We start from the raw sequence: 27,707 nt of genomic DNA on the forward strand, positions 1-27,707 counted from the left end.
CACAATGTATTCATATTTTCTGAAAGATTACATACAATTTTACTATAATATATAACCCTGCAAATAATAGTCATTAATCTATAGACTCATGGTAGAGAGCTTCTTGAATTGCTTCTGCTAACAAATTATTTGCACAATACTTTCTTTGAAATTATGTGTTAAATAGATTTCTTGTAGTTGAATATTCTACATTTCTCTCTTTGTTTTAAAGTAAGACAATGCTTCTGTAGTCTTTCATATATCATTACTATGTTTTCGGTGAACATATTTTTGGAAAAAATCATTATAAAAATGTGGAAACAACTTACAAAATATCACACATCTTTAAGAATGTGACGCATTGACCTTTAGAACATGATCCTTGCTGATGCAAGCCCAAACGTCATCCTTTTCAAATTTGAATCTGATCTTTCTATTCGAAAACAGTAATCTTTTTTACAGCCATATATAATTTAATATCAGCTTATCTATCCTTTAATTATGAATTGCACGTGCTGAAACCCATTATGTCATTAGTGTGTCATCAAAAGCCTATGGATTCATATCATTTTATTTCTAGTTTCCAGTATCGGTTCTCTAAAGTTTTTGTTAACTTTTTCTCTTTTCACCATGAAGATGAAGCACCTGAAAGCTAAACCTCCTTTTCCAAAATTCTTACATCACACAGAGGTGAACCTTGTTGGTCCTGAAAATCACAACCCATAAATAGCTCTCCTGTGTGCAACTCAGCCTACTAAATTGGAAGCTGTTGCTTGGTAGAGTACCTGTGTACCAAAATAACAAACTGTGTATTTGAGACAAAGATATGTGTATTTTTAGATGTTTGGAGAAAAATTGATGAATTTTCAAATTGTATTTAAAGCTGATATTTGAGTTATAAATAATAGGAGATTGGGGAAACATATTACTAATATTATTAACTTCGTACCAGGGGCATTGCAGCTGTGGCTGATATGTATTACCCATGGAGAGACATTCCGCATCGACAAAGCATTACTTCTGAAAAACATTCCTGATACACTGAGGTGATTACTAGTGGTAATTTTGCATGGGGAAGCCACCAGTGTGATAGTGTCTGGTGTCGTCTATGTTATAACACACTGATGATGGTAGCTTGGGATGATTTTCACTGGAGGCCCAGGTGCAATATTTATCCCTTTGGATCATACCTAGATTTGTTAGTTATCCCGTGCAATAAACATCTCCTGTTTATCAGTTCCGTGTAGCAGTGGGAATAACCTACAGATTTGAGTGTTTTCCGCACCAAAATCAACATGTCATTATTGGACATTTTTCTTCCAGTGAATTTCACCAGAGTTCACCTGCCGACATTGAGCTGAGGAAACTTGCGAGGGTGTTCACCCCTTTCGTTTTATTTCCATAATCCTCTATGTGAGCCATGCACCTCCAGTGAAGGCGTTAGTACTTACTATATTTTGATGTCTGTCCATCTCATCAGTCATGTTGCTACAATTACTAGCCAAAGACCCCAGCCATGTTAAAAAAAAAAAAAGTCACTGGAGGACTTCCCTTCATTTTGTGGGACTACAGTCTGTATCATACCAGGCCCAGACAAGCTTGGGCCTTCAAATATCTTTGCATTCTTTACAGTGCTTCATCAGATTTGTTTGCCTGCTTGATGTGAAGTGATCTGAGGTAAATTCACTTCTGGCAGGAAGGGCCACTTCTGCAGCTGTCCATCAGAATCTGGCATAGATTGTGCTCCTTAGATGTGAATTATGCCCAGAAATGAGGACACGGTTGGGCTCATAATAGTCTTGATGACCTCGTAGCTCCCTCAGAAGGAGGTGTTCCTAGTCCCTCCCAGACAACAGTATTTGCAAAACTTCCTTGATTCTGGGTTTCATAGATTTTTCCAGTTGGGAAGATTTTGAATACTCAGCAAGTGGATTAATTGCTTCCGAGCCTGAGAAGCAACACCACAATTGTTGACGATGCACTGACAGAAAAGTGGAGGCATTGATTCTCCCTGGCAATCAGTGGTAATGTCTGTGAGATCTCTTTGTGACAACCTATGATTCAAGTCTGAATTTGCTATGGACAAGGAGGGTTGCCTGCATGGATGTTGAGCTGTGGATTAAACTTCTGTAAAATCTCAGTGGGTGCAGTTGGAAGCCTTAGTCCTGACTGGGGTGCTTAAGTAGGCACTGGGCAACGTGTATGGGTTAAAAATTGGCACAGGAGTACAACACAGAAAATCGTGGTAAGTAAAATGCCATTTTTTAAAGAGAAATAGTTTGAACCTTATTGCACATACCATCATTTCTATTCCATAATTAATTATGTTCATCCATTTTTCAATAATTTCTGACGGTCAGACCGCCAAAGTCATAACCTGGCCCTTAGTCATTTGTCTGCAATGTCCCCCTTAGTCGATAAGTCCTCGTCCGCAGGTAAGACACAGCACAAATCCTTGTTGCACTTTAAACTGTCAGCAAATCAGTGGGTTAGGAAATAGACCTAAGAGAGGGCGCCTAAGTCTTTTTGCAGACCGGCTAAATTAGTTATTACAGAAGCTTGGGTCTTGCAACAGTGAGACATGCTGTGTCTCCTATGCCTGCACTGTTGGTGCCCACTGTTTGCCATGCACAACATTGTGGCTGGCAACAGTGTGCTCGAGGCGCATCTGGCACTGCACTGCAGTGGCATGTGCTTCAGGCTCATTTTATGAGCTGAAGCATGCGGCCACAGTGCCACTGCCGCAGAGACACCACCAGCCCGGTGGTAGTGTCGTAATGCGCGATCTGGATGGTGCCGACTTGGCGCCTTTCTCCCAACTGCCCCAACAGCGGACTGGTGGTCAGACCTCTTAAGTCATAATCAATCCCAAAGACTGAAAACCTTGTCCGTGCCTTCAAAGTCTTCTCTATGCCCTGAATTACTCTTTGCCAAAATAGTTCTCATCAAATCAAAACTAAGAAACCTGGGAGTCTCATAGGATGCTCTCCTCAGTGTAATTTGACAGGCTACAAGAATATTTATAGCTATGTTTTTCCATTTGAAGCTCACAAATTCTCCTATTCATAATACTACAAACCAGCCTACAGTCAGGTGCCCAGGTTATCTTCAGTCTTGATTAAAGCAATCCCTTCTATGAAGATATCCCAGCATGACAGATCAAAATACTGCTAAAACCACAAAATGCAGACATCTACCCCAATTTGGGTTCAAAAACAAAAAGCCATCCTGTGATGCAAATCGAAAAAGTCTCCATTGCTCCCTGGTACAGGAGACAATTAAATTAAGGATACTCTTCCTTACATGTAAATGTTTTGAAGAATCCCCTGTGATATATGCCCCAGCCAAAATGTTAAAAAAACTATTCACCTTGTGCTTTTCAATCGCAAGATGAAAACTTTCTTATCATACTAAGACTGACAAATAACAGCAGAGGCAACTGGAGATTTGCGGTGCTGGCAGTGCGCTTCTGGGGCCACCCTTCCATCAGACATCACCTCCTCCCGTTCCCTGGCACAGACTAAAAAAAAAACTTTTAACATCATAGTACCACTGTGACTACCTCATTTATTTATTTACTATATAAATGGATATCCATATATTTTTCTCACTGCTGTTCGGCAGCCCTTTTCTGTGTGAAATACAGTAATATTGACCTGAATATGTAGGAAAGTACCATCTTGCCTGGCATGTTACCCCCATATTTCACTGTATGTATGTTGTTTTAGTCCTTGTGTCACTGGGACCCTACCAGACAGGACCCCAGTGCTCATAGTATGTGCCCTGTATTTGTTCCCTGTGTGGTGCCTAACTGTATCACTGAGGCTCTGCTAACCAGAACCTCAGTGTTTACGCTCTCTCTGCTTTCTAAATTTGTCACTGCAGGCTAGTGACTAAATTTACCAATTCTCATTGGCACACTGGTACACCCATATAATTTCCTTGTATATGGTACTGAGTTACCCAGGGTATTGGGGTTCCAGGAGATCCCTATGGGATGCACCATTTCTTTTGCCACCCATAGGGAGCTCAGACAATTCTTACACAGGCCTGCCACTGCAGCCTGCGTGAAATAACGTCCACGTTATTTCACAGCCATTTTCCACTGCACATCAGTAACTTATAAGTCACCTATATGTCTAACCTTCACCTGGTGAAGGTTGGGTGCCAAGTTACTTAGTGTGTGGGCACCCTGGCACTAGCCAAGTTGCCCCCACATCGTTCAGGGCAAATTCCCCGGACTTTGTGAGTGTGGGGACACCATTACACGTGTGCACTATACATAGGTCACTACCTATGTATGGCGTCACAATGATAACTCCGAACATGGCCATGTAACATGTCTAAGATCATGGAATTGTCCCCCCAATACCATTCTGGTATTGGGGGGACAATTCCATGATCCCTGGGTCTCTAGCACAGAACCCGGTACTGCTAAACTGCCTTTCCAGGGTTTCCACTGCAACTGCTGCTGCTGCCAACCCCTCAGACAGGTTTCTTTCCTCCTGGGGTCCAGGCAGCCCTGGCCCAGGAAGGCAGAACAAAGGATTTCCTCTGAGAGAGGGTGTTACACCCTCCCCCTTTGGAAATAGGTGTGAAGGGCTGGGGAGGAGTAGCCTCCCCCAGCCTCTGGAAATGCTTTGATGGGCACAGATAGTGCCCATCTCTGCATAAGCCAGTCTACACCGGTTCAAGAATCCCCCAGCCCTGCTCTGGCGCAAAACTGGACAAAGGAAAGGGGAGTGACCACTCCCCTGACCAGTACCTCCCAGGGGAGATGCCCAGAGCTCCTCCAGTGTGTCCCAGACCTCTGCCATCTTGGAAACAGAGGTGTTGGGGGCACACTGGACTGCTCTGAGTGGCCAGTGCCAGCAGGTGACGTCAGAGAGACCCCCTCTGATAGGCTCTTACCTTTCTTGGTAGCCAATCCTCCTTTCTTGGTAGGCAAACCTCCTTTTCTGGCTATTTAGGGTCTCTGCTTTGGGGAATTCTTCAGAAAACGAATGCAAGAGCTCACCAGAGTTCCTCTGCATCTCCCTCTTCGACTTCTACCAAGGATCGACCGCTGACTGCTCCAGGACGCCTGCAAAACTGCAACAAAGTAGCAAGACGACTACCAGCAACATTGTAGCTCCTCATCCTGACGGCTTTCTCGACTCTTTCCTGGTGGTGCATGCTCTGGGGGTCGCCTGCCTTCACCCTGCACCAGAAGCTCAGAAGAAATCTCCCGTGGGTCGACGGAATCTTCTCCCTGCTAATGCAGGCACCAAAAGACTGCATCACCGGTCCTCTGGGTCCCCTCTCATCCTGTTGAGCGTGGTCCCTGGAACACAGGAACTCTACCAAAGTGACTCCCACAGTCCAGTGGCCCTTCAGTACAAGTTTGGTGGAGGTAAGTCCTTGCCTCCCCACGCTAGACTGCAAACCTGTGTACTGGGTGATTTGCAGCTGCTCTGGCTTCTGTGCACTCTTCCAGGATTTCCTTCGTGCACAGCCTAGCCTGAGTCCCCAGCACTCCGTCCTGCTCAACCCGCTGAGTTGGCCTCCGATGTCGTGGGACCCTCTTTTGTAACTCTGCGTGGACTCCGGTTCACAAATCTTCCAAGTGCCTGTTCAGGTACTTCTGCGGGTGCTGCCTGCTTCTGTGAGGGCCCTCTGAGTTGCTGAGCGCCCCCTTGTCTCCTCCTCCAAGGAGGGACATCCTGGTCCTTCCTGGTCCTCAGCAGCACCCAAAAACCTCTACCGCGACCCTTGCAGCTAGCAAGGCTTGTTTGCTGTATTTCTGCGTGGGAACACCTCTGCAAGCTTCATCGCGACGTGGGACATCTTCCATCCAAAGGAGAAGTTCCTAGTCCTCTTCTTTCTTGCAGAACTCCAAGCTTCTTCCATCCAGAGGCAGCTTCCTTGCACCTTCATCCGGGGTTTCCTGGGCTCCTGCCCCCCCCGGACACTGTCGCGACTATTGGACTTGGTCCCCTTGCTTTGCAGGTCCTCAGGTCCAGGAATCCGTTTTCAGTGCACTGCTGGTGTTTGTGGTTCTTGTAGAATCCCCCTATCACGACTATTGTGCACTTTTGGGGTAGTAGGTATACTTTACTCCTACTTTTCAGGGTCTTGGGGTGAGGTATCTTGGACACCCTGACTGTTTTCTTACAGTCCCAGCGACCCTCTACAAGCTCCCATAGGTCTGGGGTCCATTTGTGATTCGCATTCCACTTTTGGAGTACATGGTTTGTGTTGCTCCTAGAGCTATGCTTGCCTATTGCAACCTATTGTAATTCTACACTGTTTGCATTACTTTTCTGACTCTTACTTACCTATTTGTGGTTTGTGTACATATAACTTGTGTATATTACTTACCTTCTTACTGAGGGTACTCACTGAGATACTTGTGGCATATTGTCATAAAAATAAAGTGCCTTTATTTTTAGTAACTCTGTGTATTGTGTTTTCTTATGACATTGTGCATATGATATAAGTGGTATAGTAGGAGCTTTGCATGTCTCCTAGTTCAGCCTAAGCTGCTTTGCCATAGCTACCTTCTATCAGCCTAAGCTGCTAGAAACACCTCTATTCTACTAATGAGGGATAACTGGACCTGGCACAAGGTGTAAGTACCTTTGGTACCCCACTACAAGCCAGGTCAGCCTCCTACAGAATACACTTGTAAAACATTTTTTTATATTTGCTGAGGAATCCACCTTATTGTATTATGCAGTCTTCCACTGGTGCCCAAGTTAAGGGAGCATTGGTGCCATTCTCTAGGCATGCACCTGTCTGATGCATACTTAGTTCATGTATGTTCTGTTGACACTGTACTCTGTTGCTTCCTCCCAGAGTGATGCTAGATTTAGCTAAGTCCAAAGCTGCCTCCTCCTCCTCTGTTTCTCATTTTCAGTGTAAGTAGAGTCTACCCACCTAGCTAGGAATGTACAAAGGACCCTGTTACTCCTAGTCTGCAGGCTCTTTTCCACAGTCAACCCCCAGCTTCCAACAACTATGCGCTTGACCAGAAACTATTTGCCTTCGTTTTTAAGACTGGAACAAATGAGAGTGGTAATGTGCACCAAGAAGGAAGTGTGCCACGTATGATCCAGCCTTGGGTTTGCACCTCTGCATGCAGTCGCTAAATTAACAGCTATGTAAGCAGTGTCCTTGCCCGCTACAGGGTGGCAGGGTACCTATGAAGTTGGTAGTAGAAATGAGCCGTTGGACTAAGAGCAATGGAGTCGCCATCAAGGTAACTTTATCCTAATATTATTATTATTGTTATTATTATTACAGCTACATGTTGTAACTGTCAGAGGGGTTCTTTGCTCCTTTGCAGTGTAATCTCAGGAAGCATGTGGATTATGCTCATATTAATTAATACATTATGTAAAATGTGATTTTTTTGGCTCGTCTTTTTGGTGGGTCAGTTTAACCCCACTTTTCAGTGTCTGTCTGGTTTTACATTTTTTTTTTTACAATCTTTTTTAGAGTATGTTGCTACATAGCAATATACTGCCAATTTGAAAATAAAAGTATTCAGTCTTTCTAAATAAAAAAAGAACACTGACCTAACTTTTTGCGCTTTCAGGGACAATTTTAAACCCTGGACCGAGGAAGTCTATCCCTAAACTGGTGTATATACGCCTCGGTCTCTACCTGCCTGAGTTTGCCTGGGCCACATTAGGAGCAATATGGGTGTCTGACAACAGTGTGCTCTGTGATCGAACTCTGGTTCATGTCGTACTTGTTACAGTTATTGCAAGGTAAGGGCTTTACCTTTTTCATCCTAGCACTTGCTATCACTTTTTAAGATTACAATATTTGGGACATTGATTTTCATTGTATCTCTACTTTCATCTCTCCTCCTGTTTTCCTTCCGTTAAAATTGTATGTAAGATTTCATCTTCAGTTCTTGTTTTTGAGCACCATTTTCTAATCGTATTGTACACTGTAAATGCTAACTAAAATATTACACAAACAAGTAATGGAACAAGACTGTTTATTCTCTGTCAGACACTTTATCTGAAGTTTCTGTAATGTTACATGGCCAACTGCATTACTGGAGTTTGGATGAATGGATCAGCGAGGCTCACCCCAGTATTGGAATATAGCCTCTTCCTGCTCTATCTGTAATGTTCTATGATGACCCTTCAGCAGTCAGACACACATAACTTTGAAATTCATTACCACTTTACATGAGACCCTCGGAGTTTTGCAAAGAATAAAGAACAATCTCTAAACCGTATGGCTACGGCACACTTACTAACCATCTGCTGATCACTATCTAAAGTTTCCTTTTGGTGGTGTTACGGGTTCCAGTGTTTAGAGGAGCAACCTTTTGGGGCTAGCATCTCCAAACAGTAAACCGAAATAATCCACAGGAACATCAATCGTGAACCTGGCAGGAGGCTTCCACTAAAAGCAGGAATTAAGGAAGGCCAGGCGCAGACTCCTGGCAGTTTGAAACACTGACCAAGAAAACAAATGCAAAGATCAGGTAGGAGCAAAAACAACAAAATCGGCAGACTAAAGGCTAGGTGATAAGTGGACTAGTGACCAGGGAAAATTATTTCAACAACAACGTTGACACGCAAGGTCAAGCACTGTCCAGCGTCTCAATACTGCTGTCCCCAATCTTAGTTCGGAAGTCCTCTATGACACAAGCTCTTTTTGAAAAACAGACAAATAAAACTTGAATCTTGGCCATGTCTAATATTTTGGTAATGTTTCTTATTAACTAACTGTTCCACGACAAATTAAATATTTATTGCTGCTGTATTATGCAGTCTGCCTACCTGTTGTCACCCAAGTATAATTTTAAGGCTGAACTTTGTGTTTTGGGGTGAATAATGCTAAAGTCAATCAGGGGTTTCTTAAGAAATATTCACTCAGTCCTAAAGCAGCTTCCGTAATTGGATAGAAATCCCTAGTTTGTTTGTTGGTCACACAGAGAGTTACAAGTGGTTTGAAATATTTGACATAGCATAATCATTATATTTTGTGCAGAATTGCCAGACCTAGTTCACCAATGGCTTAAAAATTGACCTTGATTGCTTCAAGATAAAAGGTTTGTTTCAATCCCAAGTGTTCAACCATAATTCTAATCAAGTTTGTAAATATATCAATATTTTGATACCCATCTTTGCTACCTTTTATTTTTCAGCTGGTTTATCATCATATTCACCACAATTGCAATTGTAATTGTGTTTGATCCCTTGGGAAAGAAAAGAGTTCCATATGTTTCTGGAAATGAGCTTCACGACCTGGAAAGCAGTCAGTCCAGACAAATGTTATACAACGTCAAGAAGGCTACGACAAGAGTTTGGGAGAACCGACTCCGGCTGCTCTGTTTTTGCGTTGGTCGTGATAATGACAATCGAGCTGCTTTTTCAAGCATTGCAGAGCTTTTCTCGTCCTATTTTTCGGTATGCACACATTATGCTACCTATTATTTGATTTTTAAATTCATTGATAGCCCTTCAAAAATGATAATTTATATATTTCACCTCGATTGTCATAATTTCACTTTAGATGCATTTAAGTACAAATGCAAGGGGAATACGTAGGATAATTTGATTTCATTACTGTAATGAAAAATGCCTCACAATGAACTCAACAATTTTCTTTTTTGAAGTGTATCATCACACACATTTTTGTGACTGTCTCAGTTTATTATTATGGAATTGTATAACATTCTCAATGCAGCTGTAAATACACATTTGGCATGAGGCAAGGAAGGTTACATTAGGTTTACAAATGTAACGAGGCTCCTAACGGTATCTGTGAATCTATTTGTATACCGTCATGGGTGCCTGTATTAGATGTTGCTTTTGTTCGTGTGTCTTCAGTTGAGATTCCAAGTGATAGGAACAGGCCGGTCTTTACAAATAATCCATACATCATAAAGTATAGTTCTGCTTTGTTGCATTCAAGGCTTGGGGCAGATTTGTTCCCCTAAACAGTGGTAGCATGTAAGATGCATGTACAGTTTCTTTTGGGTGTATGGGGCAATAGAAACCAACTTTAGGTGTCTAGTCACTTGATGTGGTGTAGACTGTCAGCTTGGATAGCCCACTGTATGTATGGCTGTGTGCTGTTTTGTGCAGGAGGCAAAGGACTTTGAATGTTGATATTTCCTTTTTTGGCTGAAGACAAGGCAAGCTTCCTGGATTTTGGCTGCTTGTAGGCTATTTCTATTCTTGGCTGGTAGAGTAGCCTATGACAATTCTTTAATCAAGGTGTGGCATGACAACAGAGATGGGAGTGTGAATTTGCTGTGGTGGAAGCAGTAGAATAGAAGCCCTTCCAGGATTTCTAGGTAACAGTACACATTTGACCACGTTGTTGACTTGGAGGATAAAGGATAAAATAGGCACACCCAGGCTCCATTATTTCAGTTGGGAGACCCCATTGTAGGTGGGCAATCAAAACAGATGGTTGTGGTCTTTGTGTTCTTGAGTAATCAGTGTTTGAGACTTAGCAGCATTTAATAAGATCTTGTTCTAGTGCATGGTGCTCTGGGACTATTAGGACATTTCCAATTTGCATGGGACATTCGGAGCCCTTTACTATTTTTGGATGGATCAGGGTACTGCCTGCTTGTATACTGTAGATTATGTTGAACCTGTGCTGGAAGTTCACTAGTAAACATATACTGCTAATGAAGGGAACTGGTGATAGGAAGAAGCCTTGTGGTACCCCCAATTAAATCTTTAACTGCAGATAGAGAGGACTGTTTTGAATTACTGCGTATGGCCAGGTTAAGGAAAGTTTAATTTGTGAAACTCTAGACAGAAAATCCTGACAGATCCTACACTGACATTCATAGGCACTCATCTCCTGTCCAGCGTGAAAATAATCGACACATCCCTTGCTTTTCCGATGCATCATCACCTTTGTAGACCCCATCATCTTCGTTTTTGAAGCACCCAAGGTACTGTATGTTATAAGGATACAACCACTGAGGATGAAGACTTTGAAATCTTTAAAATTTGATATCTCTACCTGTGTATGTTGGATTTTCATTGTTTTGGTCTCGTTCTACTCAGATAAATATTGGCTATTTTTCTAAACTGGTGTTGGTGTGGAGAAGTGTGGCACAATGGTTAGAGCGGCAGACCCTGATGCAGAGATCTGGCCCGGGACCAGGGTTCAATTCCCACCTCGGAGGGTCTTGGGCTCAATTCCCTTGGACCAGATAATTCTCGCCTCGGTGCCTAATCTAATTAATGGGTCCCACTCTGTAACTCTGGGAAATACCTTGCTTAATCTCCACAACAGCCCTCACAGCGCTTGGATGCCTGATTTCACCTTTGGGCTGTCCAGGAGTGGGCGCCTCACAGGGAAAAGCCAGGAGGGGTTCCACAGCGGTATGCATACAGCGCCTTGAGACCCTAATGGGTGAGTAATGCACTATACAAGTGCGAAGTTTACAGTTTTTGAGTACTTTTGTGGTGTTTTCACTGTGTTTACTGTGTGTGTGTGTATGTACAAATAACTACACATTGCCTCTGCAATAAACCTGATTGCTTGTGCCGAGCTACCAAGGGGGTGAGCAGGAGTTATCATAGGTGTGTTGACTCCCTTACTCTGACTCGAGTGAGGGTCCTTACTTCAACAGGGTGTAAACTGACTGCCAACTATAGACCCTATTTCTAACACCTATTATCTTGCTGGATGACATCCTCTGGTGTATCATTGCCCAATACCTTATCCTCTGAACCCGGCTGTTTGTAATTCATGTCCTTAGTTTGCTGCTAAATTTCAAGTGTCTTATTGCTCTCCTTAGGGGTAGCAGAGGTCGTGGGCTTTAGCCTAAACACAACCTCGTGCACCCTGGTGCATCATGTGAATAATCAGGCCTTTATCAGATGCAGACTGGAGTCTGCTCTCTTTGCTCATTCTTTCCCTTTTGGAAAGCAAACATTCCTTATCAGCCTTCTCATGGCCCCTATCCAGGCCGTTTTTCTAGCTTGGGCAACAGATCTCTTTACCCAGGACCCGTTAAAATTGCATCCACACGGCTATCACCAACTTTTCCCCAAGCTTCTCCTCCTTATTGACTGCAAGACAGCACTGGTGGCTCTGGACTGGTCCTGTGAAGCATGGAATATTTTCCTCTTTTAAGTGGCATTGAACGTTCTGCACCATTGCCCTCTGCTCAGCTTTCTCCTTCTGAGTCTAGAAGGTCTATGCTACAGCCTAATATTTTAGGACATCCTCATCTCCCAAATGGATAATATCTAGGAATCCTTGGATGGCCAGGTGTTTGGAGACTTGCTGTCAGATGGGTTAGTGAGTCCAGACATCCAGAAACCCAACATGCCTAGGAAGGGGTGTTCAGTTCCCTTTATAATCCTCTCACTTCCCTAGTGAACTTTCTATCAGAGCTTTTAGCTAAAGGCCTCTCCCACAGGATGAGTGTTTTCCAGTCCGCAGTTGCCACACTTCTACCCCTCTGTAACTGTTTAAATTGGTAGAGCCCCTCTTCTAAGTCTTCACATGAAATGCACTTGTCTCAAGGGGTTCCCTCTCACTTGTTACTCTTCTATCTAGGACTTTTTCTGGATCATTGTTCGTTATTAGGGTGGTTCCTCATTTCATTTCTTTATTTTAGGGATCTCTCTTTTGGTATTCTCTCTGGTATTGCTTTTTTGTCTTACCCGTTGTAGGGTAGTCTCAACTGTTTCTGGACTACATTTTTTCCTGGATGGAGGTGCATTTTACAAATCCACACAGACCAAGAATGCTTTCTGCTTGACGATGTATCACTTTTTTTACATCATTTCTTTCCTTGTGCCTAGTTAACTGTCTGAGGGGGCATCCTTTTAGGACCAACTCAATTAGGATATTTTCCCCTCTTCAGCTCAGTCTCTTTCAGGAGGCCTCACAGTCCAGACTCTTGCTTGAACATGGCTCGCTGGGTTCAGGATGTGTGGCCCTTGATGAATTGCTGTTTCCTCCATTTAGGCTCACTTCAGTGTGGCTCCATAGCTTCCAAAGCCTTCTGTGCTTGGCTGAAGGTTGGAGGATATCCTTGGAGCTGTGAATCCAGTGTAGCTACCTTCAGGACATTCTAATTAAGGGCACTCAAACACGTGGCTGACAGAAACCTGTGTAGGATTTGAACTTTCATATTGTACCATCCCATTGTTTTGCATTAAATGGAAATTTCCTAGCGTAAGCGCATGGGGAAAAATAAGATTTTATTGCAGACAGTGAGGCAAATATATCACCTCAACCCATCCTAGTGGTAGTATACTGTTGATGAGTTTTTTTGTGCTGCAATATCACCCAAGACATTTGTGCTTGTTGGTTTTCCTTGAAGTTCTGGTTCATCTTAATAACTGTCAGCCTTTTCTTGCATCTCTTACTGACGGAGTTATCCCTGCCTGCTCCAAGTTGAAAATGTCCTCCTTGCTGTTGTCTCCTCCCATTTGGGTGATTGACCCTTCCTGGTGAGGGACAGTGACCAGGATGTTATGCCTTATTTGGGTAGACACAGTGACCTCATAGTGTGTTTGGGCATCTTCTAATTGCTACTACTAGAACAGTAATGAAAGGGTGTGCACATATTGTACTGCTTTATTGTCTTTAATAAAATCTTAGCTTTCCTCTGTGCTAAAGCTAGGGAAACACCAGTGAATCCTCTACTCGGTAGGCAGCCAGTGTAAGAATATGAGAGTGGGAATGCTATGGTACCAGGAAGATTTAACACAGTTTATTTTTTTTTAGATTTTTGTGCCTTTTCTGAAACCAGCTAATGGAGAAATAGTTTTCTGTCTCCAAATAATCCTAAAGTGTTTGAAGACTCCACCAGTGTTGGTATACTTTAATCTTTTCTAATTTACAACCATTGTTGATGCTCTGGTCTAGCCATTCCTTAGAAATAGATATACTAGTTTTTGTGAAGGTTTTAATTTTAAACAAGCATCATTCATACAAGCATCAGTCAGTGAGAGGCTACTCCTTGTCCAATCAACATTGGCCGCAAATGGCATCAGAAAATATACTTCGATGTAGTGGGCACAGTGATGAAAGGCAAACCAACATTAGGTCAACTCGATATCCGAGCAGCTCTAGGTATAAGTCAAAGACTACACTTCATTATTTACTGGCATTTATATTCAGTTTTATTTGGTACCCACCGGACTCTATTAGCATAAAATGTTGTTTGGGCATGAGGGGACATTCAGAATTGAATGTTGAGTATGATGTGGAACAAGCAGAAATAGCTTTAATGCCTCGTCAAAGCATAATTTGACAATCCATGAAAATAAATGTACAAATAATGTAGCACCTAAGTGTGTTCCAAAAATAAACCTGTAATCAATGTTGTTGGTACATGGTACAGCAGAATGCATTAGAGATATTACGTAAATACAAACAGTCATTAAGTAGTCATGTGTTTGTCTACTGATCTATAACCATTGGAAACCTCGATAATGAACAACACTGCCAGTAGTTATGGGTTTGGAATTAATGCTTGTGCAATTTTCGTTTCCAGGATACTGACCTGGTACCTAGTGATATAGCTGCTGGGATGGCACTTCTGCATCAGGAGCAAGATAAAGTAGATCTTTGCAGAGACCCAGAGGAAGTAGTATGCCTTTCTCCAACATCAACTGCTGTGAGTTCCATTACTTGTCCGACACTGCCATTTAGAGTAAGACCTAAATATATTTTTCTTGCACATCTTGACTTGTTAAAATGGAATAGCGTTCATTATGTAAGCTGCTTATAAAATACTAAAAAGGGGATCAAACCGAAAGGGCAGACCAAAGAGTCTAAGCATTCCTCTCCTGGAAGCTTGTGTAGTTATGCGACCACAGCATTTATTGCATCAACTGTATTTTAGGTTTCCTAATCATAACATGTTTATGCAAAATATACATAGCCTGTTATTTTAAATGAGCTTGTTAGCAAAATAAATTATCTAACAATAATGCCAATTATGCAGCTTTTGACTTTTTGTGAACCGTGGGTGCTCTCAATGCATTGTCAAATGAGTACTTGGTAAAGGACTGTGATACAGCATGTGTAAATGCCTTAATAAGAGAGAACAAAAAACCTTGACTAATAAAAATAAATCCAGAATTATTCACTGCAGTTAATTTAAGGTGAACATACATTTTGGCTTTTACGTTGAACGATGGCTTTCTTATTTAACTGGAGTCTTAAACCATGTCACTGTAAACTTAAGTCTCATACTCTTTACCCTGTTGTTGTCACATAGGTATTCTGCTACCATGTGATTGTGCAAAGGGATTAATAAGCAGGTGTTCCTGCCCTGTAGCCCTGCCCATTTGTCCTGACAGAACTCCCATAACTACATCAATAGTGCCATGTTGCTAAAAGAAAAGGGAGAAGGGCATTTGGTTTGTAAAATGTCTTGAACCTTGACATAGCATTGTTGGACCATAATAAATGATCAGGTATTGGATCACCATGCCTATATATGCATTTATTTACTTTTGTCATCTTTCATTTAGAGAGACTTGGATGAGGAATTAAAAATGGCTGCCCACTACATGAAGTTTGCTGCAGCAGCTTATGGATGGCCACTCTACGTGTTCAGCAATCCACTCACTGGACTTTGCAAACTGAGTAGGGATTGGTAAGTTATTCTTATTCTCTTTCAAGTTCAGGTACTCTACACCGCTGCCCCAATTCTATGTTGATCACGCTGCGGCACAGACAGGCAAAAGTAAACTTGTGATGCATGTTTGCTCCAATTCTTTCTTTACTGTGCACTTTAGGTGAGCCATAAAGCATGATGGAGCACAGTGAAAGCTTTCATAGACCTAGGAATAGCAGTGTGCTATGGCTTATTTAGGCTGCAGCACAACATTATGTTCTTATTTACCCCTCACACAGCATAAACAGGAAGTGGACCGATACAATTTTAAGACACACGCCTGTAACATGTATATTCCTTATACAGTCTTGTGTTTGAACATCAAGTTTATTTCTGGCTTTATTTCCCCTCTTCTTTTCACCATCAATCACAGCACATTCTCTACTTTATTCATCCTGTTACAGCCAATCTTCAGCCAACACGTGTTTCGTCATCTGGGGGTATCCCAATGACTTCATCAGGGCTGAAAATAACATGTACAACCTTTGATTGTAAATTGGCTTAAACATAACCCAAAATTCCACCACCAGTACTCCTGTGATGTGCTTATTATGCCACTATCATTGGAGCATGTGGAAACCAAAAGTATATTGCCAGGTCAAAGCATACATACACCTATACCCAAATTGCAGGACACAGATATTGATCCTTATAATAGTGTTCACATTGGTGTATAGTAAACCAAAATAAATCATGTGAGCCAGAAATAAACTTGATGTTCATACACAAGACTGTATGAGGACTATACATGTTACGTATATGTGTGCTGCCTTAAATCGTATCTGTTGACTTGACAATCCTGGGATTGTATGGGAAAGGGAAAGTTGGGTGTTTCTTCCTATTTAAGAGCACCGCCTTCAATATAAATGGAGTATTGGCTGCAAGAGCCTGTTTCCTACAAATATGATTCCAGATTTACAATGAATTAAAAACAAATATTGGGCAGTCCATTGCTACCAATGAGCCCATAGTGTAAAACGAACCATGTTAATAAAGTGTGCAGTGAATAAGAGGTGAGCCCTGCCTCGACTGCCCTACATAAAATATAGGACCAGTAGTGAAGGCATGGTCTAGTGTGTCACTAAAATACTCCACTCTTAAACATTTTTCTAACCTGTAACAAAGCAGTTGCCTAGGACATGGATACTTAGTTGAAATGCTGAGAATGGGATAGTATAGAGCTTGGAATTGTAGCTAGGTAGTACTCTGGGTGTGGTGTATACTTACCCAAAATGCATATTGAATGTAAAACACGTGCACCGGTCTGCTGTACTACCACTTTCATTTTTGATATTGATTACTTTGACGTATAGTTCCTCCCTATAAATCTTTCCAAATGTAAAATTTTGTTTTTCAGTTTCACATGCAGGTTCTTTGCCACCAGTAGCAAATGTTACTACCTTTTTGTGCACGCAGTTTTTATATTTGTACATGTTTGCAGTAACAGAGGTGATTTTGTAAACTTATTTATTCTGTGTTCTCCCAATGTTTAGTTGCAGAAGCAGGGCCCAAGAGTATGACATTGTTGGGGGTGATATCCTGAATTGCCACTTTGGAGCCATTCTACAAACCACAGGCCTTCAATTCAGAGACTTCATCCACATCAGCTTTCATAATAAAGTACGTATTTTATCTCCATAAAAATCATTAAGCATAACTGCATTCAGAGTTCTTAGGTAGGCTTATTTATCAAATGTGTTATCCATGGTACCTGACAGTTCCTTCCACAAGTTGTGTGAGTTCGCCTGTTTCTAAGGGAAAAGACCTGTAGGGTTCACTAAAAAGACTCTTGAAAGGGATTTTGGTACTCTTTCTCTCCAAAACTGAAACCAGGCTAACTATCAACTAAATATAGCCAAGACAGCAAACAAATATTATAAAGTTGTTTTTATTTGCTGAAGGATGAGAATGGAGGCATCTACGTCGCACACCCTCCTCCCCTCTGAGAGCTTACCACCAGCAATTTACAAAAAGCGATATTATGCGGCCAGCACTGGCTTCATCATAGCGCTCTTTTTGTAAATTTTTAGCCATGGCACACACCAGCCGTGCTGGTGTGCAACAAGGCTGAAAACATTGACAAAGCCAATAGCTTGCATAGGTGAAACCTGTTGGCTTTTCCAGTGCTTGTTTTAGATCTTTTATATGCACGTTATTTTGTTGATGGAGGCTTTTGCATCTGCTTAGGTTGACAACACGTTCACAAGGGTAGTTTCTGACAGAGGGTGTCCCTGCAAAATATCTAATTACAATTGGTTAACATGAGTGTCTTTTTTTTCAGAGATTTCTGCCGAGAGCTGTCATTAACTGTTGTAATCATATAATATTTTACTTTATTACTGCCTAACTCTTGTTTTATCTTTAGTGTTCGAAACAAACCAAAACACTTCACTATATCCCTGCTGTGTGTCTTTATATGATGGACACCTCTGCAAGTTTCTTTCACTAAATTTTTGTTATTCAATAGCCTGTAAATTAAATTATATAAAGATTTAGTCACTTTAAGGGAAAAGGACGTCTCAACCAAATTATGATTTCTGTAGCAGTTGTGTACTGGAACAGCAGTTGTCTTTACGGTGGAAAGATAGCATTCCACAATGAAGTTGCAAACTGGAATAATTCTGTGTAGAATAACCATTATTTTAAAATAATTCTAAACAATAATGTGATCAGAATACACGTAGTAAACGTAGCAGAACGTACAAAGAGATTTTAAATCGAGGTTGTAACTAATAAGTTTAAATCCATTATCCAAGGAGTCTTTTTTTTTTTTTTTTTTTTTTTTTTTTTTAAGTTTCAAAAGTTTGATTAAGAATATATAAGGCGGTACATACAGCATATAAACAAATGTTTAGCTTTCAAAACATTGTTTTTGTTCGTTTACCACAATTATTTCCATTGTAAGCATATATACATGTACTGTCAGGTAAGTAAAAATTCCCAGTTGCATAGTTGAGTTGTGTACCCTTATTTTGAAGAAGAGTGGAAAACAGGTGGGGGGGGGGGGTGGTAAGGGGAGGGGGAGCGAGGATAGGGTTGTGTAGGAGGGGTTGGTCTTGGTATAGGGGAGAGGCAAAATAGTCATATGAAATGGGGAGGGGGAGAGAAGGGAAAGAAAGAGGGAGAAAGAGGAAGGGAAATCGCGGGGGAATGTAGAATGAAGAGACTCGAGGTAGGCAGGGGGTCTTTGTATCCTGAGACTAGCTTGTTCAGGCCTAAGAGTAGATCGTTCTGTACTTCTCCGTCTGTAGCAAGTTATTATCTAGGGGTAGATAATATGTATGATAGATATGGTAAGGTCGGTTAGAGAGTGTCTACGTCTTATATGAGTTGATTTCTCAGTCCTGTTTGTGTTAGGAAGCGACTTGTATTACTATGTTGGGTAGTTCAGGGTCTCGGGCATGTGACAAAATTAGAGGCCTGTGGATTGATAGAGAGAGAGAAAAAAGAGAGAGAGAAGAGAGGATAGCGTAGCTAGGGAGAGAGAGAGGGGGCAGTAGGAGATTAAATGTGTTTCCGGAGTCTAGGATTCTCAGAGGGTGATTGGTAATTAATATTCCCTAATCATTGATCATTGAACATTGATCATCCGTTGGTCATCCACCAGCCGCTTCATGGTCTCTTCAAGAATGGGCGCCAGACCTCCTCAAATTGTTCTGCTTGGTCCTGTAGGTTATAAATCACTCGTTCATGGGTAGCCGTTTGATACATGGCCGTCATCCATTCCATGGGTGTGGGGGCAATGCTAGATCTCCAGTGCCGGAGTATGCATATTTTGGCCGTGGCTAGCGCCGTGTGGATTAATCGTTTATGTGCCCGCGATAGGGAGGGATACGGGCGAATGTCATGTAGAATGATAAATGCTGGTGGGGTCGGTTTTGGTATCTGTATGAAGTCCGATAAGGCGAGGCGTACCGCGTCCCATAGTGACTGTACCGTGGGGCAGTGGCATAAAATATGAAGTTGGTCGCAATATGGCTCTGTGCATCTCCAACAGTTCGCGTGAGGTATCAACCCTGCCCTGAAGAGTTTAACGGGGGTCCAGTACCATCCCTGAAGGATTTTAAATAGGCAAAATTTCAGGCGTGCTTCACGTACGCCCCTGTCGAGGGCTTCTAGTATGTCTGGCCATTCTTCGTCCGTGTAGGTTATCTCTAGTATGTCCTGCCACTTTAAGCGTAGTCGTTCAAGTAAAGGCTGAGAGTAAAGGTGGTTAGTTAATTCGGCATAGAGGCCAGCCAAGACGCCTTTTTGTCGGCCCCATTTCTGAAGATACGTGACGATGGGTGAGGTTTTGAGCAGCCACGGGGGGGTTCCTAATGTTCTCCGCATACAGTGTTTGAGCTGTAGATATCGCCACTCCTGGTTACTTTGGATACCGAATTCTTCCTGGAGGGAGGCGAATGTGCGGAAGCTATCTCCATCTATTATGTGAGATATATTGTGGATACCTGCCTCGGACCATTGGGGTCATCTAAGAATAGTCCCTCCTATTTTAATGCTTTTATTCCCTGCTATGGGAGCCTGAGTATGCAGGGAGGGGTGTACTCCTAGTAGTCGATGGGCTCTGCACCACGCTGTGTTTGTAGCCTTGAGGATGGGGTTAGTTAAGGGAACGTGGTCGGCGTATGTTCCTCCCATCTCCGTATACTGTCCATATAGGAGTTTCTCTGTGATCACCCATTGCGGTGGATCGGCTATATCCGGAAGCGTATATATTAGCTGTGAGAGTTGTAGGGCCAGAGAGTATTGTTCTACCGAGGGTAGTCCTAATCCTCCGTAGAGCCGTCGTGCCAGTATTATTGCAGGTTTCAATCTTGGGCGTGAGGAGCCCCAGACGAAGGCCCTTATGGATGCGTCTATTAATCGGAGTGAGGAAAGAGGAATCTGTAGGGGAAGCATGCCTAACACGTATGTGAAGCGTGGTAAGGTGACCATTCTGACCGCCTGTGTCCTGCCCCACATGGACAGGCCTAGTAGGGACCATTTGGCAAAGTCTTGTTTCATTTTTAGATATAAGGGGGTCTATGTTGTCCCTGACCATATGTTCTAGACCTCTGTTAATAAACGTTCCTAAATATTTAAGGCGGGTCGGGGTCCATTTGAATTGAAGGCCATGTATCGCTGCCCTCGTCGTTATGCGGGATAATGGTAGTGCCTCACTTTTATCCCAGTTTACCCGATATCCGGATAGGGATGCAAAGTCTTCTATAGTGGAAAGTAGTGCTGGGAGCGAGGTTTCTAGATCGGACATTGTTAACAGAATGTCGTCTGCGTAGAGATATATTTTGGATATGCCCCCGGTGATATGGATCCCTTTTATTTGGTGAGAATTTCGTATGGCCAAGGAGTCTTTTAATGTCTTTGACAGTGGTGAAATCTCCTTATGAATGGCTGCAAAATGTAAAAATTGATAAAGCATTTAGGTGTATCCTGAGAGTCTTGCTAAGGTAACAATGCGTTTGTCCTTTTGCCTTGCTGTGATATATTTATATATCTAAAAATTCAGGGGTTTAAGTGACTGTGATATGAAAATTATTCAAATAGGTCAGTGTAAATGATTGTTTTTGTGCAGCGGTTACACAGAGTAAATCAAAAGAAAAGTAATTCTGAGTTGATGTTTGGCTAATGTCCTATACTTTATGTAATGCTTTAGCAGAGGTAATTTTCTTAAAATAGCCTCATTGAACTGTGTGACTTGGGGACATGATCTATGTTCGTGTTAAAGAGTAAACTAAAAACAGACTCAATTTGGATCGCACTTTAGCTGTGGGAGTGGAATTCAGTCTCTTAATTAGAGGGGTTCTTTCTCCTCTCTCTTGGTGTGACCCTGTCTTGCTCTCTCCCTTTTGTTCCTTCATGCCCACCCACTCGTAGTTGTATTGGCATCCTATAACAATGCCATTTTGCACTAGTTTTACATTATTGTTAAGTGTTTTAAAAATTCCCACTGGATGCTTGAAGGCATGTTTGAATGCATTAGCAAACAGTAAGCAATTTCTTTAGTCTTTTATTGTGGTGAATTCACCTATACCCATTGGATGTGGCTCACTTGTGGGTACACCCTTAGTTGAACTGAAGGTGCCCAGAGCCAGAATGGCAGCGCTGATTATGTAAGTAAATGAGCATTCTGGTTTGTAGCGCTGAAATTTCATGCAAGATCAAGAATAGCCAACAGTTCCCTCTGTCAGACCTTTCCTTAAATTAAGTGTTAGATTATGTATCCGGGTGATACCAATATGCTTCTTTCATCAGATTTCGTTAACAGATCTGTGCCTAATTACAAAGTAGTTGTGTGATGTAAGAACTCTAAATTTGCAGTTCCTCCACTTATTGAAGCACTTCCATACAAATAAAATGACCAACATGAGTGGCCAGAAACATTGCTACTCCCCACATTTGCTCACACTTAACTTCTGGGGTTATTTAACATGGATCAGTGGTGACAAGGGCGTCCAGGTAACATATCTAATGTTAATATAGCACAGATTGGTGCTGACAATAGATATGGTGATGTCTAGCATGACTGCAGTTGTTTCACAGGCCTAAATAATTTTCAGTATGTCCTGTATCCGACCTTGAACCAGGTTACTTAATCCCAGGTTTGTATCTTTGGCATTTCCACTGGGCTCCTGTGATTGAAACACTTTTCTATGCTTCTTCTGTATCACATTTGGGTTGACCTTATGAGGACTAAATGTGCCTGTAATATTTCACCAGGCAGATGAAATCAGAATTTTTCTCATTGTTGTTGTACCATATCTGGGTTGACCTTACAGGAACTATTGTGCTAGTAATACTGCATCTTAAGAGAATCTGGGTAATTCTCATTGTGTATTGTATTCTCAATTCTGCTCATGACCAAGGATCAGAGCATTTCTCGGCACTCCTTGCATTCTCTGTCAGTTGGTTCTAAGGCTATTGTGTCAGTAGTATTGCCACATGCATCTTGGTACCAGTTTTTTGCACTCATTTTATATTGCATCTTGATTATTCCTTTGGAGTTTTTAGTATAAGTAATAGTACAACAGGGCTTTCACAGCCTAAGCAGTGTGTGTGTATTTGTTCAGCAAAAATCGGTATCCTGTCAATAGCGCTGATCATGTTACCTATGTAATAGCTCTCTATCACAGTTTCTTTGCATCTTATTTTGTCTTCACCTCACCAGTTTGTTGTGGTATTCTTGTTGGAAAACTACCTGCTTTGTCTGTCAGGTTTGGTCTTTTTGTGTGTTTGGTGTTCTTATGTGGATAGATTTGATTAAGGATTCAAGTCTGAGTATTTCCTATTTGCTATGTTTTCTCATCCAAGCGGACCTTACCACAGATTTTAACTTAATTGTGCTAAGATGCTCTTGTGGTATCTGAGTTGATGTTTGGCTAATGTAGTATATGTTACTGAGTGGACCCAGTGAGAATTCTTTTCACCATTCTGTGGTGTGCCATTCTGATTAATCACCATGATACTTCTTCTTGGCTACTTTGTATGGCTGACTGTCACTCCTCTTCTCAAACTGAACTGACTGTGGCTCTCTACCCATAACTTCTTAGACTGGCCTGACAAGGGATCTTCATTCTCTTAATTGTGCCAGAGAATAAGATTATTTTTCTCTGGATAGTTTGGTTAAGGATCACTTGCTTTGATGTGAGCGGTACTGAATACCTAGCCTTCGCTCTTAATATTTGACCTCAAATAAGTATGTATGAAAGCATAATTCTTGCAGTTTCCAGTATACAATTCTGTGACTTTGTTAGGTGTAATTGTAATGCCATGTTTTCCTCAATAAACCCGGAGCACACATATGGTCCTCTAGCATGACACATAATTCTTCCTACGTAGGAAGCACTTCATACAGTCACTGTGAAACCATAAACGAAAGCACACCTCTTACACTATCTTACACCCATCTACTGCAGCATGATTGTAGCACACCTGTGGCTCTGGCAAGAGGAGCCAAATTATGTCCATTTATGACACCCCACTACACTTATATAGATTCCTATTGTGTAAGGGCATCAGCAAACAAAAAAGGCCTATTAAGACAAAACAGTGGCAGCTTTGCTTTACATATATATTAATGCCAATGTATTTGTATGCTTTAATGTGATGGGCATAGAGATAAGTTTGAACTTGAGTTGCTATAGTTGTCTTGAGTGTAGAGGGTTGAGTCTCTATTGTAAAGTTTGCCCAACACTGTTCAATATAACATGCTTGTAGTTGTTCCAGACAATATGTATGTCATTTTTCAACAATACTGACACATTTGTTTCACAGGGTGCACCAATATATTAAATAAATTGAACATATGCCACAAACTGCTTTATTTTATGTCCTACGTGCCCCTTTCAATTTCCTTCTCTTCCTGTAAATCAGACATACTCCTGGTCTGCTCTGAATGTTGAGTATGCATGCACAGCCTGCTTGACCGATGGAATATTTAATGTTAATTATGCTTTCAATGAATGAGAATGCTGCCAGAAGTTAGCTGGAGGACAAATTTGAAGAAAGGCTGACCTAGGAAAATAATCATTGTTTATGTCACAATAGCAAACTCACTGAAGCTATTAGTTGTGCTTGTAAACACAAAAGAATCATGTTGAAACGTCCCTCCTACCCTCTACCTGGAAGACTGTCTGGTAAGGTTGTTATCCACAGACTTTTCTTTTAACAAACTGGCTGCTCTTCTAAGAACCATTTATAATCTGATTTTTGGACTAACTGCCTATACCCATTCCAGCCTGTTGGTGGGGTGTCGTATACACCTGCCATGACCACATACTACCTACTATGACCACATATTGCAGTCATCACATTCTTTTTGAGTGTGGCAGGGTGGCACACTGAAGAGAACTATTAAACAGTGGCTTCTGGTGCAATTCTGACTCTTCGATTTGTACAAATTGAGGTCACTACTAGAGCAATTGACTGATCCACCTTTCTTTATCTTTGTGCATTTTAGATGTGTTTTGTGCCCAGTGAGCTTGCATCCTCAAGGCCACCAGTGGTCTGTTTCTCATTTCTGGTTACTGCTCTCAGCTCAACACTGCTACACATAAATTGTCCCTCACCTGTAAATGTGGAGAATATGCTCTTCTCGCCAACCTACGGAGAGGTCTGTGGGTATTGGCAGTGAGATTCAAGTTTATTTAATTATGTGAAGGAACTCTCAGAGAGATCCAAATACAAAGATAAATATCCAAACTGCATATACTACATAGATAAAAACTTCATACATTTCTTACTAATTAATGAGACCAAGGTTTTTTTTTAAAGAAAGAGACATAATATTAGCATATAATACAATTAATACAAATTTAAGAACCACTTAAAGTTAAAAACCCTGTAGCAAAACATTTCATTAGAAAGTACATACAAAGACCGTAATAGCTCAGAGACAGAGAGTATGGAAAGCTGAAGGCAAATGGGTTTTAGCCATTTCTGTGAAAACACATGATTTTACTTTTCGAGCTGTTAATCTGTAGGAAATGGGCCTTTGCAAACTGTTTCAGTGCCTATAGATGGCAGTTCAATCCTTTTGGGTGAGATCCAGGATTATGTCCTCTGCGTATAACAGGCAAACTACATGTTTTCCAACTATCGGGGCGTAACTCTCACTCTGAGATAGGTAGGTCTGAATTATACAATGAAAAAAGGAGAAGGGGCTAAGAGGCACCCTTCATTTAGCCTGTTCGGGGTAGGTATTTCCTTGGACAAGCCCACATCACCACCTAGTAGTACTCTACATCAGGTGGAAGTGTAGAGAAATGACTAGATCCACTAGGGTGCTCGGCATACGCAGTCTAGAGAGCTTTCTCCACAGCAAAGACTGATCCACTCTATCAAATGCAGTTGAAAAATTTATATAGGCTGTAAAGGTCACTCCTTCTCTTGCTTTTACATATTTTTCATTCATCACCTGAAGGGCCGCTATGTGCCATGGTGCCATGATTTCTCCTAGACCAAGTTTGCTCCAAAGGTATAATTTAGTTCTCTTCCGTCCACACACTTATCCAGTACAAAAACCATTTGGCAAAAACTTTACCCACCGCATCTAGAAGAGCGATCTTACAATAATTGCCTGGGGATTTTCGATATCCCTTCTTAAACAATGGCACTATGATACCTCCCAACCAGGAGGGGGAAATTTTTTAATTTTCAAAGCAACTTTTAAAGATCAAGAATAATATCTTACTCCACGTGTGCGTGCCGGCACCTTTCTTTATAACTGAAATTGGTATTTCATTTGGTCCCATTGCGGCAGAGCAATGCGAATGGCCAGCTCTATTTCTTTTTCAGAAGGGAATATGAGAGAATGGAAACACCTGTATACAGTGCACGACCCTCCCCCTCCCCTCCCACTCCACCCCGCGCCATTGGAGGCATAAATATTAGAAATAAACACAACCTAACTAGTTTCATCAATTGTTATGGGAGACTATCTTATTCTTGACCCACATCCATCTGCGACCAACCAAAGACCAAAAGCACCTTGCCTGACCTTTTACTGCAGCTTCCCTTAGATTGATCCAAAGCCTATCCCTTGCTTCCCTTTTTATATGGGCTTTCAATTGCCACCTTCTGGTTTTAATAGAGACATCCTAGCATTCCTTTCAGGAGAATATGCTATGTATTGGTTCCTAACTAGGGCATTTATTTACCTATTCAATAGGAGGAGTGGGTGGGGGGGTTGCTTTGGACTTACTCTCGGTCAAATTTCAAGAGGTCCCTGCTAGCAATTGCTTCATGCACCTACTGAAGCTTTCCAATTTGTCCCCCACCCAAGCTTCGAGATTTTCAAGAGTAATTTCTATTGTATGTTTGAAACCTGTGATCATCCTGAGATCCCACTGAGTCCTCCATGTCTTTTTATCAAGTTTGGATATCACCCCTTTGAACTTCCAAGACCTGATGGGCAACATATTCCAATCCAGGGAGAGAACCAACAAACTATGGTCACTGAGGGGGGTAACTATGACCTTTAGGTCATCTAACAAAAAGAATGAGGACAACCTACAACCACATAATCTAGGACTGGTAGAAGTATGCGTGTATGATCCTGGGGAGTCCAAGGGTAGCCTCTCTTTAGCTACGTTACGATCAGTATCTCTCAGAAGATCGAGAATGAGTTTCCCTCACTTATCTGTTCTTATTGTTGGCAGAAAGGTGCTTGGGAGGACTCACAGGGCTTCCTCTCTTTCAACCTCATGAAACTGGTACAAGGCAAAGTTAGAAACTTTGTAATTTAAATCTCCCACTAGCATTACATGGGGGGGGGGGTGGGAGGGTTGGTTGTGGCTCACTATCAAGAGATTTGTTGATCGGAGAAAAAACCCTGCGCAGGAGAAAATCAGAGGCAGCATCAGGGGGAATGTAACCATTAAGAGATGGACTGTACCTGAAACCCTTCCGGAGGCACAGGGGGATAGAGCCAAAAACAAGTTGCTAGGATCTCTAGAACATTCATAATTTCCACTTCAGCTCATTAGACAGCAAGCATGCCCACTCCCCCCTTTGCATGGCTCCTCCTAGAAGGCCTAGCGTTACAATCTAGGGTATAGTAATCCTCACATAATCGTTCCCCATCACACCAAGTCTCCTGGAGACAAATCAATCCGCAGATAGTGTATTCAGAAATACTACTACTACTCTTCTTTACCCCTGCAGCATTCCAAGACACAACCCTAAGCTCAGTGCTGGTTGTAAAGTTGCAGCAATTGCCTAGAGTCCCGCCCCCCATTGAAAACCCCATACGTCTAAACCTTCATTTAGATTTTAGACGGGGGATTTTATTGGATGCTTGACCAACCCTTGCCTGCCGTTTCCGCCAAGAAAAACTTTCACCCCCAGGAAATCTACCGGGGATCTATTACTGGAGGACTGAAAAAGAGGGTACCACTCACTATCCCTTTCGTCACCCTGAGGAGAAACCCCTCACAAGCCTGTCTTCCATTCTCTCCTAGAAATGGAACAATGTCAGTGTCCCTACATTGCATATAATCAGCATTTTGTAAAATCATATTATTGACTGTGAGCTTCGAATAAAAGTCTCCCTAGATTTAAAGCCCAACCTAGAGTACAACAAAGAAACCAAATCAATATC

The 27,707-nt window shown here is 41.9% G+C and overlaps 1 protein-coding gene across 1 annotated transcript in view; it reads left to right on the plus strand.

Annotated features, from left to right (window-relative positions):
• Window positions 1–27,707, plus strand: part of DAGLB (diacylglycerol lipase beta) — a 154,740-nt gene that overhangs the window by 36,493 nt on the left and 90,540 nt on the right. The window contains exons 3-7 of the mRNA XM_069210317.1: window positions 7,559–7,733; window positions 9,134–9,395; window positions 14,477–14,599; window positions 15,462–15,586; window positions 17,101–17,227. Coding sequence (XP_069066418.1) covers window positions 7,559–7,733; window positions 9,134–9,395; window positions 14,477–14,599; window positions 15,462–15,586; window positions 17,101–17,227 — 812 coding nt within the window. The remainder of the gene's footprint in view (window positions 1–7,558; window positions 7,734–9,133; window positions 9,396–14,476; window positions 14,600–15,461; window positions 15,587–17,100; window positions 17,228–27,707) is intronic.

The sequence above is a fragment of the Pleurodeles waltl genome, chromosome 10 (assembly GCF_031143425.1).
Source record: "Pleurodeles waltl isolate 20211129_DDA chromosome 10, aPleWal1.hap1.20221129, whole genome shotgun sequence".
Taxonomy (NCBI): domain Eukaryota; kingdom Metazoa; phylum Chordata; class Amphibia; order Caudata; family Salamandridae; genus Pleurodeles; species Pleurodeles waltl.